The 18,641-nt window shown below is 35.5% G+C and overlaps 1 protein-coding gene and 1 long non-coding RNA gene across 2 annotated transcripts; one reads left to right on the top strand and one right to left on the bottom strand.

The window, feature by feature from the left end:
* The first annotated feature begins 1,073 nt into the window (after positions 1–1,073).
* Positions 1,074–6,248, top strand: LOC123680900. Its single transcript, XM_045619021.1, has one exon. The coding sequence runs from the start codon at positions 1,074–1,076 to the stop codon at positions 6,246–6,248; it is 5,175 nt and encodes a 1,724-aa protein (XP_045474977.1).
* Positions 6,249–14,543: 8,295 nt separating this feature from the next.
* On the bottom strand, positions 14,544–18,122 carry LOC123680510. The gene is made up of 2 exons (XR_006747523.1): positions 17,257–18,122; positions 14,544–14,804 (listed from the first exon to the last, which is right to left on the bottom strand). It is a non-coding gene; the product is annotated as an uncharacterized LOC123680510 (long non-coding RNA).
* Between the last annotated feature and the right edge of the window lie 519 nt (positions 18,123–18,641).

Genomic DNA, 18,641 nt, shown 5'->3' with positions numbered 1-18,641 from the left:
ACTCGAAAGTAATTCACCCTGTATAATCGACATGTTTCAGGATTATTTCATAAAATGGTATGTTCAGCTAAAAATGAATTTGTTCCATACTTTACGCACACAGTGTATAATTACCTGAATCATTTCCTCTTTGGCTCGCTCTTTGGTATGTTAAATTGTTTTATTTGAAATGTTATCTATTCATTGAGGTTTTATTTTTCAACCTTTTGAACATATCCATTATGTATTGTTGTTTGTGCAAGAAACAGTTATGAAGTTCGAGCGACCGCGAAGTATCATAGGATTGCGCGTAAACGATGTCAACACTGATGGCTCTGCCCAGAACGCAAGAGACATATGAATAATATAGTTTTGAATGATTGACTTCGCTAGTTCGCCCAAAAATTGTGCTTGACATTTCAAAATATTAATTGACTTTTCGCATTTTTTTTTCTTGATTTTTTTAACGCTTTTGAAATACCCGCTTTATTCATCGCTTTGTCTTTTCGCCTACGCCTTTGTTAGTGTTTTTTCTACACCGCTTTAAACCCAGAAAGTTGGAGCTGATAACCCGCACCAAGGGCCCTGTGAAGAGCTGGGATTTGTACCAGAGACCATTTGTTCTTCAACCTGAAGCCCCATTTGGTAAGTCATCATTGTTGACCGCAATTATTATTTGCATTATTATCAAATATTTCGCTGTCGCTCCAATTATCCAACTACAAACGCACGCAGATATACAGTCCATTTTTTCTCTCAAACAATACTGAGCTATCGGACGTAACATTGGTCCTTTTTCGCAGCCGGATATTGAATTTTGCATAATTTTGGTTTATTAATTTGTTTTCATTTCCCATTTATCGCTGTCATAAACATTTTTTGTGCCTTTTATTTCATAGTTCATAGTTATAATCTCGCATCTGGTGACGAGTAACGTCATATGTACCTATCTTCATTCCTTTCATTTTCCGTCGTCTAGAAATCGTTTATGCACACACATTTGAAAATTATTGATTGCTTTCGGACTTACCTTGAATTAATTTTCTATACATTTCATTATATTTTGGTTCTTACTGTGAATATCAAACAGAAACATGACGGATTTCAAACTGAAGAGAGCTAAGTTCGCGAGAACATCGTGTATAGGTGAATTAGCTTCACTATTGGATTTGGCCAATAAAGCAACAACAGATTCTAATCTCAGAACCTCGTTTAGAATTCGTTTTACCGAGATAGATGATGTTCGCGAAGAGTTTAAGAAACAACACCAAACTGTAACTTCAATCTTGTTACAAGGTGAAGATACTGATCTCGATTCAGAAGAAGCAATAAAACGTGAATTTCAAAATGATTATTTTTCTGTCAAAACTATTTATACTCAATTATTTGATCCAAATGAAAAATCTTTGAATGAATCGACGCAATCTGTTTTGACACGCAAGCAGAGTCTTGCTTCTTGCTTTCCTCATTCCTTAACTCCTAACATTCGACTTCCGCAAATAGAAATAAAAAAGTTCAGAGGAGATTATACGCAATTTGCTACATTTTTGGATGTATTTGACGCCCTTGTTCATAACAATCAATCGCTCACTGAAATTGAAAAGTTCAATTATTTGATATCCTCGTTAGAAGGACCGCCTCTATCTTTAGTTCGCACATTGCCGATGACTTCTGATAATTATCAGATCGCTTATGACTCGCTGGTCAATAGATTTTCCAATGAAAGGTTGAGAGCCCAAGCTCATTGGAACGCAATAGAAAGCACAGGCAAAATCAATTGTAATAATCAAACCGCACTTCGCAATTTACTAAGTACATTCACTGAAAATTTGGCCGCACTAAAAAACATGAATTTTCCTGTAGAATCTTGGGACTTTATCGTGTTTATGCTCTTGATAAAACGCTTGGATAATTCAACTATCGCACGCTTCGAACTTGAAAATGGTTCCTCTATGATTCCCGAATTCAAGACTCTACTTGAATTTCTCAATAAATATTGTATTGCAATGGACACTCTGGGTACATCCCATAATTCTAATAATACCAGAACGGGTGATTCAAATAGTTCTTCCAATTCAAAACAACGCATAGGAACCTATTTCTCTAACGACAATAAGAATCAACGCTCAAAATCCACTTGTACGCTTTGTAATCAAGACCATTCGCTTCTCTCATGTTCAAAATTTATTGAAAAAACTCCCCAAGAACGTCATTCATTCGCCAAGCAGAAACATCTATGTTTCAATTGTTTGAGTAACATACATGATTTGCGATCTTGCAAGTCTGTGAATACGTGTCGAAAATGTCATCAACGACATCACACCTTGTTGCACCTTGCACGGCCCTCCAGTGAAACTTCCGCTGGATCAGAGGAACCTCCTTCTACCTCTTCTGATTGGGCAGTTTTGTCAGCATCCGCTGGTGTCTCTCATAAAACACCTACAGTTCTATTGTCCACCGCGTTAATTGAAGTCAGAGATAATTTTGGAATGTTTCATCGTTTTCGTTGCTTGATTGACAGTGGATCCATGTCTTCTTTCATAACTCGAAAGGCTGCGAATTTGTTAGGTTTACCCCGGCACAAACTTGATGTTGAGGTAAAAGGTCTTAATTCCATGAAAATGAACGCTTCTTATGGTTCTTTAGTTTTAATGTTTCGTCCATGTAAATTGAATGGTCCTGTTTTGTTGACAGACGCAATAATTTTAGACAGAATTTGTGATGAGATACCTTCTCATCCGATTCCTGTTTCCGCTTGGTCCCATTTAGCGCACATAAAATTAGCCGACGAATCCTTCCATACCCCTGGTAAGATTGATATTTTATTAGGCGCAGATGTTTTTTCGAAAATCATGTTGACTGAACAGATAATTGGAAAACCTGGTCAAATTGACGCTATGAACACCATTTTCGGTTATATTTTAATGGGGAAGTTCTATTGTAAATCAAAACCATCTATATCAACATTTTTAACTTCATGTTCAGATTTCTCCACAGATATTTCTCTGCAAAAATTTTGGGAACTTGACTCCTTGCCTTCAGTAGAACCGATATCCCCTGATAACAAACTATGTGATCAGATATTTTCCGATCAACACTATCGCGACAGCGAGGGTAGATACGTCGTTTCGCTTCCATTTCGCAGTTGTTTGCCGCAGTTTACTGGAATGCGTGAACTGGCGCTGCAAAGGTTCTTTACTCTTGAACGAAGACTTTTGAAAACGCCCGATTTGTATAAATTATATGTTGAGTTTATGCGGGATTATCTTGAATCCAATCATATGGAGATTATTCCTTACGACTGCATTAATCGAAACTCATATTATCTTCCTCATCACTGCGTTGTAAAAGCTCAGAATAGTCAGAGTAAAATTCGTGTAGTATTCAATGCTTCCGCAAAATCTCCTTGTTCTGAAGAAGGTTCACTAAATGATCATCTTCTTACCGGGAAGAAACTTCAAAGGGATATAATTTCGATTTTACTTCGTTTTCGGTTGCATGAATATACAGTATGCGCCGATATCCGACAGATGTATCGCATGATTCGTATAAGGCCAGACCATGCAGATTATCAACGCATTATTTGGAGGTTTTCAGTCGATGAGGCACCTCAAGACTATAGGTTACTCACAGTAACGTATGGTGTAAATAGTGCCCCATATCTAGCATTGCGCACCCTCATTCAGTTAACTGATGATGAGGGTCCTAAATTTCCTTTGGCTTCAAAAGCACTACTCGAAAATACGTATGTTGATGATATCGTTGCTGGCAGTTCGTCGTTGGAAGGAGCCAAACTGTTGCTCCAGCAACTAGTTGAACTTTTGAATAGGGGTAATTTCGAACTTAGAAAATTTTCTTCCAATTGCCCTTCCGTTTTGGCAGGAATACCGTCTTCACATATGTCAGCTGATCCTCTGACATTTGACCAGGAAGATGAACACTTTTCTTTGAAGATTTTGGGTTTGCAATGGGATCCAAAGGGAGATTGTTTTCGCTTCAGCTTTGAACCCTTGAATAAATCTTCTACAAAGCGACACTTACTTTCCCAAATAGCTCGCATCTATGATCCCATAGGTTTTTTAGCTCCAGTGACTTTTCTCCTGAAGCACCTCTTGCAAAGAGTCTGGTCGTCAGGTATTGATTGGGATGATGAACTTCCTCCAGATATCGCTAGAGTCTGGGATGCATTCAAATCCCAAATTCAGATCCTATCCTCGATCACCATTCCTCGCAAACTTCTCTCCCCGAAAGCCAAGTCTTACCAACTCGTAGGATTTTGTGACGCCTCTGAGAGGGGTTACTGCGCCGTGGTTTATAATCGTATGATTGATGACAACGATCAACCAAATAATAATTTTTTATGCGCAAAAACTAAAGTTTCTCCTCTGAAACGAATAACAATTCCGCGTCTTGAATTGTGCGGTGCTGTACTGCTAGCCAAGCTCCTCTCATATTGCCTTCACGTATTTCGGGATTCTATAGATTTTTGTAAAGTTTACGCTTTCACGGATTCCCAAATCACATTAGATTGGATCAAGGGATCACCACATCGGTGGCCTACATTTGTAGCCAACAGAGTAGCTCACATCCAGGAGAAGGTACCTAGTGCTTCGTGGTATCACATTGACTCCAAAAATAACCCCGCTGATGCCGGGTCCAGAGGGTTATTGCCTTCAGAATTCGCCTATCAGTCCATTTGGTTTGATGGACCTCAATTATTGCACACGCCTTCAAGCTCATTTCCTGTTAATATCGATATTGATGTGACCACTCAACAGAACATTAATAATTTTTGCTCGAAACTTTCAGATAAATCTGCCCAGAATATTATAATTTCTTTACTCGATAGTATTTCTTCGTTGACCAGAATTCAAAGAATTCTCGCATATGTTCTTCGCTTCACGCATAACGCTAAAAAAGAGAGTGATAAACTGTCTGGAAATCTCACACTCCTTGAGCTAAATGAATCATTGTTTCAATTAGTCAGAGTCACGCAACAACATGCCTTTTCAACCGAAGTTAAAGGGAACACTTTTCCCAAACATTGGCAAAAATTGAAAATTTTTCTTGATGAACGAGGTATATTAAGAGTAGGAGGCAGGATTGATTCATCCTCGTTATCTTTCGAGTCAAAACACCCAATGCTTTTACCTAAAAAGAGTCGTTTGACAGCACTTGTCGTTGATATGTACCATAAAAAATATTTACATGCAGGACTTCGCACTCTTAGATTTCTGATTGCTCAAAGATTTTGGATCATCAGTGGTAGAAAGGCCATTTCTTCGGTTTTGAATAGGTGTTTAAAATGTTTCAAAATTCGGCCCAAGCCATATCAACCCCCTATGGGTGCACTTCCAAAACCACGGATTTCTGAAGTTAAACCTTTCAGTAATTGTGGAGTAGATTTCGCAGGTCCTTACTCTATAACTATAGGTCGACATCGTGGTGTCAAAACGGTGAAGGCTTATGTATGTTTATTTGTTTGTTTCGCTACAAAGGCCCTCCATTTAGAATTGGCAACCGATTTGTCCACTGAGACATTTCTATCCGCTCTCCAAAGACTTATTGCGCGACGAGGAAGAATAAGTCATTTATATTCTGACTGTGGTACTAATTTTGTCGGTGCCAATCGAGAAATAATCAATTTGATGAAAGATTCTGCTGAAAGGGAGCACATACAGTGGCATTTCAACCCCCCTTCAGCTCCGCATATGGGTGGTTTATGGGAAGCAGGTGTCAAATCTGTGAAAACCCATTTGAGCAGAGTTATAGGAGCTCAAATTCTCACATATGAGGAGTTTTATACGGTTCTTTGTCTCATCGAGGCTATATTGAACTCTCGCCCGCTAGAAGCATTGTCTTCAGACCCAGAAGATGTGTCCGCCCTTTCACCTGGTCATTTCCTTACCCTTGAACCACTTAATGCCCTTCCTTATCCCGATATTACCCAACTTCCCTTGAACCGCCTTAGTCGTTGGCAATGTCTCCAGCGAATTCAACAAGATTTTTGGAAACGTTGGCAACGTGAATACCTGCACACTTTGCAGCAATGTTCCAAATGGTACACGCCGGACAATAATCCTCCTAAACTTGGAGATTTAGTGCTCATCAAAGATGAGAGGCTTCCTCCTTGCCAATGGGCACTTGGACGAATTTCATCTCTGTCCAATGCAATCGATGGACGTTCCCGCATCGCCACTGTTAAAACCCGATCTGGTTTCTTGAAGAGACCGGTTGTTAAGCTTTTCCCTTTGCCTGTTGAAAATTGATAGGCACCTATATTAATTGTGGTTAATAAATTAATTTTTTTTTCTCTCTCAATTTTTTTTTATAATTAAGTCGCACCTAATGCAGTTTTAGAAAACCAATGTTATGTACGGTATTTATTTTTTTTTTCTCTTTTTTTTTTATCTTTCATTCATTTTCCATTTTTCGCGCCCGGAGAATGTTTGTGCAAGAAACAGTTATGAAGTTCGAGCGACCGCGAAGTATCATAGGATTGCGCGTAAACGATGTCAACACTGATGGCTCTGCCCAGAACGCAAGAGACATATGAATAATATAGTTTTGAATGATTGACTTCGCTAGTTCGCCCAAAAATTGTGCTTGACATTTCAAAATATTAATTGACTTTTCGCATTTTTTTTTCTTGATTTTTTTAACGCTTTTGAAATACCCGCTTTATTCATCGCTTTGTCTTTTCGCCTACGCCTTTGTTAGTGTTTTTTCTACACCGCTTTAAACCCAGAAAGTTGGAGCTGATAACCCGCACCAAGGGCCCTGTGAAGAGCTGGGATTTGTACCAGAGACCATTTGTTCTTCAACCTGAAGCCCCATTTGGTAAGTCATCATTGTTGACCGCAATTATTATTTGCATTATTATCAAATATTTCGCTGTCGCTCCAATTATCCAACTACAAACGCACGCAGATATACAGTCCATTTTTTCTCTCAAACAATACTGAGCTATCGGACGTAACAATTGTTTTTTGTTTAAGGTCCGGAATTTACATTCCTTACGCCTTTAATTTAATTTCCCCTATTTTCTACTGTTGTCTGATCGGGATACTTTCCTCCCTACTTCATGTCACTTTTTCTTCTTCTATTTAGTTCTTTGAAAGAGGTATTTCCTCTTATCTGTCATTCCTATTTTGATTTGTAGTATCTTTCTTAATTCCTTATTCGCGTGCGCTCTTGTCTTCTTTCTTTGTTTGTTGACTATTTCCTCAATAGTTTCAATTTTCAGTTCTTCTCTGATTTGTTGGTTGATTATATACCATGGGGCGCCAACCGCTTTTCTCATAACTGTATTTAGTGAACTTTGCAACTTGTCTTTATTATTGTCTTTCGTATTGTACCAGGTAACTCCTGCATACGTAATGCTTGGTAGTAGCACTATTTTTATTATCTTCAGCTTGTTTTCTGAAGAAAGTTTGCTTTTAGGGTTGAGCAGCGGGTACAGTCTCCCCTGCAATTGCCTTGCCTTTTTTTTTGTGTTGAGATTGTATGTTATATTTGGCTTGATTTTCATTTGTCAACATCAACAAGGAATTTTGCACGAAGCTTGAAATTTATTATATATATGTATTGGCAAAATCAAAAACGATTCCAATCTGTTGTCACTGTAATATTGAGTTTTTTCAGATATTCTTTTTGAATTTTTTGATGTTCTGCTTGCTTACGCGATTAAAAAAAATTTATACGCAGCGGAAGCTTAAAATTGTTATTCTATATCCAAATGGAATATCATCTCTATCGAATTCATAGTTTTGAAATTGATTACTATCGATCTTTAAAGCTAATCTAAGTTCAAAACAATATTCATGCGATTGCTAAAGATTAAAAATTAATATTAAACACAAAATTAAATTTTGCATTATATTCATCGCAGAAAGTGAACTGTTAAAATCTCAAAAAAAACTCCAAAGAATAATTATTCAATAATAAATACCAAATAAACCTTACTGTGTAATAACGCGCAATAATAACGACATTAACCCGAGTGGCACGGTTGGTACCAGTTCTTCTTCTTCGTCCGAATCACTGGTGATCGACCTTCCTTAACAGCATTCACAGTGGACCCTCATAACTTTCAATTTTCGAAATCACGTCATAGTTCAATTTGAAACAGCTTCCTTATTTACATTGGCTCGGCCAGCCGATAGGAAACCAACCTTGGTACGAGTTACGTCAAAAGCCTTGAACTTGAAGCACCACGCAGCCTTGTTGACAATCGAGGCGGCTTTTATTCTGTTTTGGTCGATACCGACTGTTGGGTACTCCTCGGTCTCTTCGCCGCCTTGTTTCCAGAAGAACCATTTGCATAATCGAATAGTTTTGGCTGATTATTAGAATGTACATATTTATTTTTAAGAACAGAGTTCGCTATATCCTTGAAACGCCAGCGAGCTAGACTGCGTCGTTAACCGAAGAATTATTCGGTCGGAATTATTTTTCAATGTGAGGGGTTAATGTTCTTGGATTAGTATTGGTTTGATGAACCTTCGGGTATTCGGTTCCAAAATTTCATTAGTTTTATTTCTTTTTCGAATATACAAATGACTTGTACAGGGTGGGCAAATTTCGATGTTTTAGCACTTCAACCTTTAAACTAGAGGAGATAGACAAAATCTAATACCCCATCTTCGTTCTCTTTATCTGAGAAAATTAACAAGTGTAGTATTCATTTTGTAAACCATCTTTCGTTTTCTAGTTATTAGCTAACTTTGGGAAAATGGCGATATCGAAAAAAAATTATCTCGGCTAATACTGACGATAGAGCTCTGAAATTGAAACATCATACATAGGAACACTTGATTTCTGTGTCATTTTTTGAAAGCTTAATTTTTTCTGATTTCAAAACTAGATAACATCGTATGGTTTGTATCCATATGAATGATAGAAAATGGTCAAAAACCCTCTTTTCATCTAAGAGTCTCAATATTTCTATGCTTTCAAAGGTTGATGAGCACAGAAATATAGTACCATCGTGATAGAGCGACAACACTCCCACACCATCACGGTAGTAACTATCTAGTAGTTTACGTGGTGACAGTTGCTGCGATAGTTATTACCACTATCACACTATCGTGAAAATTGAGTAAACAGCATGAATATGAGAAAATTTCATCTAGGATTGTCACAGAAATATGCACAATATTTTGTTGGGTTTCTTGAAAACTTTTGAAGATTTTCATTTTATAACATACAAACATAACAGAGTAGGTAAATATCTTAGGTTAAAAAATATATTATATAACTACTAAGGCAACACTCGGAATTTCAAGTTCAAACTTCGAACGTTATTTATAAGAAAATGTAAGGTTAAATGGTAACTCTTGTACGAAATTAAATAAACACAATAATACAAATAATGGAGATGAATATCGGAGCTAATATGGGTGGTTGCAAGATCAATTCCTAATTATTATCGAAAATTAAATACAAAATTGAGAAAAAAATATTAATTATTCATCGCCAACTTTGCGATAACTCATTTATTGTATAATAAATATTTAATACTACTTAGTTCAACAAATGGAATGTTAAAAGTGAGTTTATGATGGTTTTTATAATATAGTAGCTTATTTTCAAGTTTGAAATGGTATATCTTATGCTCGGAACAACTTCAGTTTGGTGGTTTCGAGGGGTGGCATAGCTCATTATGGAAATTTAAAGTAGCTTTATCTTTTCATCTAGGCCGAATCCTAAAAAATGGTAAAGTAAAAAAGTGTTTCTTGGACCTAAAGAATCTACTGTTAAAATAAAAGAATCTACTGTTAAAATAAACGTCCAAGTATTAAGTGGAAACAAGGCAGACAAATCCACGCCAAATTAATTCATTTTCTTGAAATATTTTCTGAAATTTTTATCACTTGTTGTGTTGAAGTTCTCGAATGAAATGCTGCTGCTTTTTTGAATACATGAATTTTCGCATAATTTTTTATACTTCGCAGGGTACATTTTCAACACTAGAATTTCTTCAGAATAAAAAGTCAACAAAGTATGATGCTCAACGATGCATTCCGATTTTTACTATATTCAACAAAACAAGCTCCAGAGGATAGAAGAACAAGTTTTCTGGTGATAACGATCAAGTAAGTTACTTATTATCCATCCATATAGAAGTTGCATGACATCAATTACTCCAATAAGTGTGTAAATATTACGGAATCAACATATCTTGACAGCTTCTGTCAACAGGAATGTGATAATTCTGTGATACTGCATCCGCATCAGCTACAAGATATAGTGATCTTGGTACATTTTCAAGGTGAAGGGTCGCGGAAACGAAAGGATGTTGCCGAACTTACATTTTGTGCGGAGAATATATACCTAGGTTCATCTTGTTCGGGATTGCTAGAAACGAACTTTATATCTTGGATATTTTCAACAATTCATTGTTTGAATAAGCAAATTATTGACAAACTGCTAATATTCTTATATGATACAAGAAATGAAGGCCGGAAAAAGAATTATTCGAACAAAAACTATTTAGTTTGTCTAAAATCTAATTAAGCACTTTCCTGAAAATTAATTGATATTCATAAATTGATCAAATTAAAAATATATACATATACATATAGATAAGATATATACATATACATATAGATAAGAAAATATTGGGAATATTGGACACAATTTTATTCTATTAAATAACAATGGATGATAACCAAGTAATAATCATATACATATACTTGGTGCAATCGATTTTATTTAAAGTGAATAATTAATATCATAGAATATATCTAGATTGAGGAAATTGGAAAGAACAGAAAAACGAGCTTCCAAAACCTGGCTTGTGTAGGTTTCCACTTCTGCTTCTGTAATAATTTTTTATTGAAACTCATTCTATTTTGCGAGCATAGAGATGTTAAAACTCTATAAAAAAATTCAATTCTCCTTTGATTAATCCGTCTTTTTTATATTTGTGTAAATATTTATGTGTGTTCAATTCATGAATATATTCACTTTGACAAGTCATGTATTTTGATGGTTAATATTTGTACATATTCTACTTCACCTTGAAAACGAATAAAAATTATTTAGTGGTGCTCTAAGAATTTTAAAATCATGCTATTTTAAAAGCTTCTTGGTTGAATGTAAGCTTGAGGAGTTATTGAGTACATTTATACTGAATTTCAGGGTTACACATTGACCAAAGAAGCCTGGCATAATGGGATTAATCGAAGGTAGATCTCAAATTGAATGAATGCCTCTCTGCACTAATTAATCAATTAGGTATATAGTGTTCATTTTGAATTGAGCCATATTAAGTTTTATAAATTTTTCAGATGTGTTTTAACGATCAGCTTAAAATGGGATACATATACATCATTTGAGTATTTAAATGTTGATTCCCGATTAAATATGCAAATTTGGATATTTGGAATCCGATATTTTTCCTTATTGTCAAATTTAAAGTAAGCGAAATAATTATTATTTTCTGTATACATATAGGTACTTGCTAAATCCAAGGTTTGGCTGCAACTATAGCGCTTTTAATGTCATCAGTTGTTTCACGACTATCACGTCGTTTGTCAAGGTTGAAGGTCGCGTTCTGAGTTGAGCATAGACATAAAATAATATGTCTACAAAATTTAGTGAAATATCGTATCACCGATTTCATTTCCGCACCTCTTATGTCAAAGTTGATAGTTCATGTTGGGGACAAAATTCACTTACGGAAAATGACGTTTGCTTCCTCTATTTATGTTTATTACTCTGAGGATTCAATCAAAAACAATCATTCCGATGTAACCTTAGGACATATAACAAAACTCAAAACAACATAAAAGCTAAATCTAGTCAGTTATTATTTATGAAGCATAATAATATAGATAATTAATACATATAAAAAAACTAAAAGCGCTGGAGCGACCATCTATCTGCATAGGGCGAGTTACGATGAGGAACAGGCACAAGCCTATTTGGAAGAAAGAAGAAGAAGAAAAAACTGAATGTATCACTTGGAACATCGGAATCCCTATTTCAACAAGTTGATTTTGGGTAATTTCATAGAACCTAAACAAAATACAAGTTTAGTCGACATTTTTAGATAGATTTGAATAAACTCATTTATTATCTAAACTTGAATACTTTCCATTGGCATAAAACTGAATAGCTTCCTTTATGCTATCAATAAAACTAAAATTACGATCCTCTAAAATCGCTGATGAATATTTACTACAGTATTGTACACATGCAACATTCCATATAATATTTTTTCATTCACTTTTTTTTTCTGCAGTTCTATACATGTAATAACTCTCTAGATGGTGTTTGTAAGGGATTTAGGTAATAAATGAATATCATGTTATGAGAAAACTCATCTGATATTACCAGAGTATTCCTAATCCAAAAGAGAATTTGGTGTTATTTAATAAGTATTGGATTTCGAACTTTAAGTATACCGATTTTTCAGTAGAACAATATTTTGACCCTTGCGTCATGTTACGGAGAATGAAAATATTCAACAAAGCTCAGTTTTTCATGATAAAGTTCTGTCTATTCACACAGAATAACTAAATATGAAGTATTTTTTTTTATTGTTTTTTATTATCTTTTTATTATTTTTTATTATTTTTATTATTGTTTTTTATTATCTCCCCTTCATCAGTGTAAGAAGCTTTTTAATTATCTCCCTAGAAGTTGGCAATATCTAATTTCTAAGGAATTCAGAAAAGGAGTCATGAAAACACTCCTACAAGAATGTCTTCACTCGGCTAGAGAATATTTTGTTGATAAACTGCTATTGTTTTTAGTAGTTATCACTTTTCCCTTTTCGAGATGGCTTACAGAATGAATATATTATACCCGAATTTAATCTATGACAGGGCAGAGAAAACTTGCCTCTTGCCGGCTTTCTCACACCCGCTAAGGGAAACAATCGCTCAATCCCGGATATTTAAAAGGATAGAGCACAGTCGTGTCCGGTCTTTGTAGTCCCTCTGGTCCTCGCCTACTCGATCACGCCGATACTTGTGCCTTTCCGTCGTCTTCAAGGTATTTTCTCACCGTCCTTGCTGTGTTTATAAGAACAGCTATTTGCATTATAATACATATTCACTAAGTCCTAGTTCCTTGATATTTATCTTGAGATGAAGCGACTGAAGGTACTAGTAAACATTGTGGAATCGATTAAATATTTTTGGTATTCAATCATCCCATGGATGAAATCATGATGTTCAAATCTCTTTAAGGCGAAACATTAGTGAGAAAGTTGAGATTCTCACATTTCCCATCTTGTGCGCAGATATCGCATTGAACATATTTTCACCTTGTTTAAGTTCTCCCATTTTGAAGGGAAAGACACAGATCTGGCAACATCCACATTTGAGAGCTGCATGCACGTGTTCAGCAACCACCGCATGCCAAACCATATTTGACATTTGATAGTAGTCTGAAACATTTACTAATTTGGCTTCGAGCCAAATTTGATACATATTCCCAGTTTGGTTGGAAATGAGAGCAATAAAAGAATCTTCAGATGGATAGTTGCCACCAAATATAGACTATTGTATACAGGTAGTATTGAAAGATGTCATGTCTTTTTTGCCTTTTTCACACTGATTTGGTTGACAGCAGACAGTTGAAGTTATTGGACAATGGATTGTAAATCTAGAATGCTGTTTTGCATTGCGAGCTCAAAGAAAATTGAAATCCAAATGGAAAAAATTTAAATAATCATTGAACCTAAATAAACAGTATTCTTTACTTTTCAATCGGTCAAATATTCCCTCAAAAAAAATAAAATTGAAGCGTAATAATTAATCAAGTAAAGTTTATCCAAAGTTCAAAGAAGAATATTCACAAGACCTCGATCGAAAAATTTCATTCCACTTTGTATAATTATTATTTGTTAACAATTCAAAATGAATGGGATTACTGATTGCAGAGTCATAATTATTGCAGAATCTCCTGTACTTGTCAGTTATTCTCTACGTCACGAAATACATTCAGTTGTGAAGGATATCAGCTGTTGACAATTACTATGAGTATATAGCAGGTAAACTTCAGAAATTCCAGAAGAATAATTCAACTTCTTGTTGTAGTTTAGATGCAGAACCATCAGAAAAACTAATAAACCAGATATTTCGCAAATATTTATTCACGTTAACAACATAATTGCAGCAATAAAATTATAAGTCTGATACTTTTGTTTTATAATAAGTTAGTGTAACAATAAAGGAATTAAGTAGGTTTCAGTTGAATTGGTTTCGAAGCTTTCAAACAAGGATTATAGAAATTCAATATTCATTCTATGAAGTAATGATTTGTTGTTATCCTGAGAGCAGATGGAAATATATTTGAATTCGAGGACCACCAAATTTCAATAAAACACCTTCTTAAATTAATGATAACAGAAAATAAAAATCCTACAATAAGAACCAAGAATTTACCTTAATGAATAATCGATGCAATATTCATAATACTCATTTCTTCACATAGTGGACTGAACGTTGGCAAATAATCAATTTCCTATGTGAAGAAACTGTAATTCCTTCCTAGTTATTAACTTAATCATCTATATAAGGTACGGGAGTAGAAATTAAACATATATGTAAAAAGTAATAAAAATCATTTAATATTTAGGATAAGTAAATTTTACCAGGATATTATACATAGGGAGAGTTTTATATACATTATTTAGAAGAACATTATTGCTGAATGTTAATCTCATGGAGGAACTTAAACTACATATATAATTTAAAATAACAAAATACATCATATAAAATCAACAAGCTTCAGTCTTGTGTGTATAACCAGATGAACGGGGTAACTCGATGTGGCAGTGATGTGTTCAGCAGGGAATACCATTTTAACTGCAAAAAGAAAAATTATTAGTCAAAAAAGAACAACAAGAGCCAATATAATTATTGTCATTACAAATTTATTATATCGTTCAAAGACTCGACGAGGCTATTGGAAACATGCAGAGCTCAACTATTGGCTTTTTATAACCTATATAAACTTCATTTTCCTCTTCCCAATACTCCAATTAGTATTGAATCTGGAATGAGTCAATCTTCAGCAAGAACTTTCAATGAATAAGGATTTGATTAAGTGTTGCTCTGTGAGTGTCCAGTACCTTCAATTCTAGTTCATTTTCTTTCATTTCTTTCGTGGCGAATGATCATTCATTATGTTAAACCGAGGATGGAACAACACAAAAACTCCTCACAATTTAATAGTATATGATTAAAATGCTTGCATGTGATAGCGCTGTAATTTGTAAAATTGTGTGAAATATTTTAAATGACGTACGTTATTAAATACGGCGTCTGCAGTTACTTGCAAGGCTTGTTAAAATTGATAATTGAAAAGTTAGCGTTGCAATTAGAACCATATCTCTTTAATTTGGTTTTCAGTAATGCAGTTCTTGAGCAAGAATGCGATGATGGTCTTAAGAAACACTCCGATGCTTGACAGGCTCAATCCTTATTAAAGCCATTTGGTGTGTAAATGAAAATATGTGTTGAACGTTATTTGAAACATTCGAGAATAGCAATGTAGAGCTGCTTGAAATTTAAGTAACTGCAAGGTTAACTACAACCAAAACTAAAAAAGCGTGTGTTAAAAAAAATTGGGTAGGTATTTATTTTCTGATGCATATTTTCAATCTCGCTTTTTATAGCCAATCCATTCTATCGTTTCTAGGTCAATCTTGATGAACTTTTAAGAGAATCGTTGAAAGAATTTTATAGCAGAATAATGACCTTCCCTGGTGCAATAAGGAAACATAAGCTACGTAATATATTCATCTATTGCTATCTCAATGATTGAATCGAGTATTATACGATCAAGACAAAATTTCGATCTCTAGTAGGTAAATTGTTAATTGGTTTAGAATTAACAATAGTCAAGACTTGACCTTAGTTCAAAATGCCACTTATCGACATAAAAAATGTACTCTACTTGAATTTCATACAAGGTGATCTATAGTCCGGTGGAGATTCATCGCTCTTATATCTTCTATCAGAAATTTTAAGTGAAGAATGGTATTCTGTAAGAGCCATCTCTCAACAAGTAGCAACTTGCTTCAAGTAAGTACAAGGAAAACGTTCCAAGCATCTAGGAAATTGAACGTTAATGAGATTCATAACTCGAATAAATAAATAATTTGCGAGCAGTTAAAAACAAACAGAAGCGATAAGACGATGAAATATCCGGTAGAAGATTGAAACAGCCTTTATGGCAATCACGATCCGATAGAAAATAAGAGTGATGTTCGGCATCAGGTTCTGTTGAATGTGAATCACTTCCTGGGACTAAGAAAGGTCAATGTAACAAAATGTTAGGGATCAACAAACTTGACACAGTAAATGAAGAACATAAAGCTGGGGAAGAGTTGGAATCTTGCCTGTCTGGTAGGTATGATGTTAATAATAATGAGTGGACGCGAAGAGGAACTGCGAAGAGCGGCCTCGGGTTCTGAATATCGATGTATCCTCCAAGAGGTCAATACGGCCTGGGACCTTAGTCCTTGGAAGGAAGTGGGTTAAGGTCAACACACTAGGCTTTTCTTTTAAGTATGAAAAAATCGTTTAAAGTGCAGGGAAAACCATAAAGGATGTAAAATGAAGGATTGAGTATCAAAACATGAGATCATTGCTTCAAGATCGAGCCCACGCGGTGTTATTGATCTATAATTGCCGAAACCAAGTGACTAGGAAGACAGAGTGGAATCGCCAGACAAGGCTGATACTATATTTGTAATTACTATTAGATTACCTCTGATGAAACGATAGAACCATTCGATGATGAGAGCGAGAAGTCAATGATCTTGCCACACTGAGTTGAACCCACCTCAATATATTCTAGATAGGCTGTACACCCGAAAGGAGACTGTTTTTGGTGAGAACGCGTTCTGCATTTCAATGCAGGACATTACGATATTTCGTAAATGATCGGACCACGTTTCCCAGATACCACATGCATCGAAACACGCCATATGAGGGCGTTAGAAACTAGTGGGCGATTGGCAAGTTCAATAACCTGAATGCGCGACATACGGAAGTTAACATATGACGAATAGATTACGTAAATTAGTTATCGGATACTTCTCGAGGGATGCAGCGAGAGATTTGATGACAGTGCAGAAAATTTGCTGGGAAATTTAGATGAAAACCTCTAAAGGATTAATGGAACGAAAATTGGTGTGTTAGAGACTCTAGAGGTGTTGTCACGAAGATGACGTTAAGGGTGGTGATTCTAGAATTTTGTATGTTTCGCGTTTGGTTGAATGAGGAGTTGATAGAATGTAATGGTACTTACAGTAATCTTTTTCGACGACAGCTGGAAGTCTCAGGGCGACCGCCATCTCCCATCTTAAGGTGCCACATTAGTAAAGCCCGGTAGGATCAGCTTCAGGTTTGCAGGGTGCCATCGTTGGGTTGCTGAGAGTCAATGTAAACAAACAGTGCACACACGTGGGCTGGTCGAAGGTCGCCAGTTAGTATTGGTTGGTGGGATCTAATTTTCCGCCGTCCATAGTGACAGTTTTCGTGGATCGAAGTAAATTCGTAAAAAAAGTTTTGAACTTCGCAGGTGTATTGACACTAGTCAATGACTTAGTAGGTTTCGGTGGGGTCTAAGCCTGACATCTTCGAAACGTGTTTGGAATGAATGTAACGAATGGAACTAGGAAAAGAGGAACACTTGTAATACTGAAGCGCGTATCACGAGCGATGGTTGTGGAATGATTTCACTACGGTCGCTCCAGGTTTAAATGTGAATGCGAAGGCAGAGGCAGCGCGGGTGGGGGAAGCCTCGTCGGGACGCTTTGTATGGGCCGTGACCCACTCAGGTTGACGTTGATGGGCCCTTGCACCTACGAATATTGCCTATTGGTCCGTCCCTATCGGGCGCGTGGGGAACCGAGGGTAACCGCTGGAGATGATGCCCATGCTTTCGATGCACTTGGCTATTTTCGTGTCGGTTACGTAGTTTCGAGATTACTACCGGGATTAGGCTGTTGATCGCTCTTTTCTTCACGTGAAATCTTTGGTATTGTGGCTTTGGTACAAGTGATTATTTTACCTGGTTTATGTGGTTCGTCGATATATGTTTTTAAAGTAATTCAACACTTTTTGGTTTTTTTTTCTTACGAACAAGTGGAAAAAATTATTTATCATTTTCAATTCAGGCAAACAATTTTTCTATTAAAAAAAAATAATATTCACAAATGTTCGATCGAAAAATTCCTCAAAAAAAATCCCAATCTATTATTTTGCCTGGCTTTGAAACAAGTGTAACTAGGTATGCAACCTGGCTCTTGAGGTGTGTCGATTAATTGTTTTACATATTGTATTTTTCGTGATGATTCCATAATTTGAAATATATCCCCTTAGGAGTAAATCATAAAAAATATTTAGTCAAGCAATTATGTCAAATGAAAAAATATTGGAAAATTTCAAATGCCGACAATTTATTTTCAACGACAACAAAATTTTTAAAACTTAGCTTCAATACAAGTGTAATGCTTTATGCAATCTGATTCTCGAGTTGTGTCGATTAATTTTTCATATGATGGCTCTTTTTCATTAATTAATTATTGTTTGAATTTTTGCCTTCCTAAAAAATGTCCAAGCAGTAGAAAAATCACATGTCATTTTATATTTATATATTTTTCAATGAATTAATTCTCGAAAATGTATTGG

Source organism: Harmonia axyridis, chromosome 5 (genome assembly GCF_914767665.1).
Source record: "Harmonia axyridis chromosome 5, icHarAxyr1.1, whole genome shotgun sequence".
In the NCBI taxonomy this organism is placed as follows: domain Eukaryota; kingdom Metazoa; phylum Arthropoda; class Insecta; order Coleoptera; family Coccinellidae; genus Harmonia; species Harmonia axyridis.
The sequence above is the reverse complement of the archived record's forward strand: the minus strand, read 5'-3'. Positions and strand labels throughout refer to the sequence as shown.

Excerpts from the sequence above, each read along its gene's own strand:
- LOC123680900 (XM_045619021.1), top strand. The coding sequence starts at position 1,074 with ATGACGGATTTCAAACTGAAGAGAGCTAAGTTCGCGAGAACATCGTGT.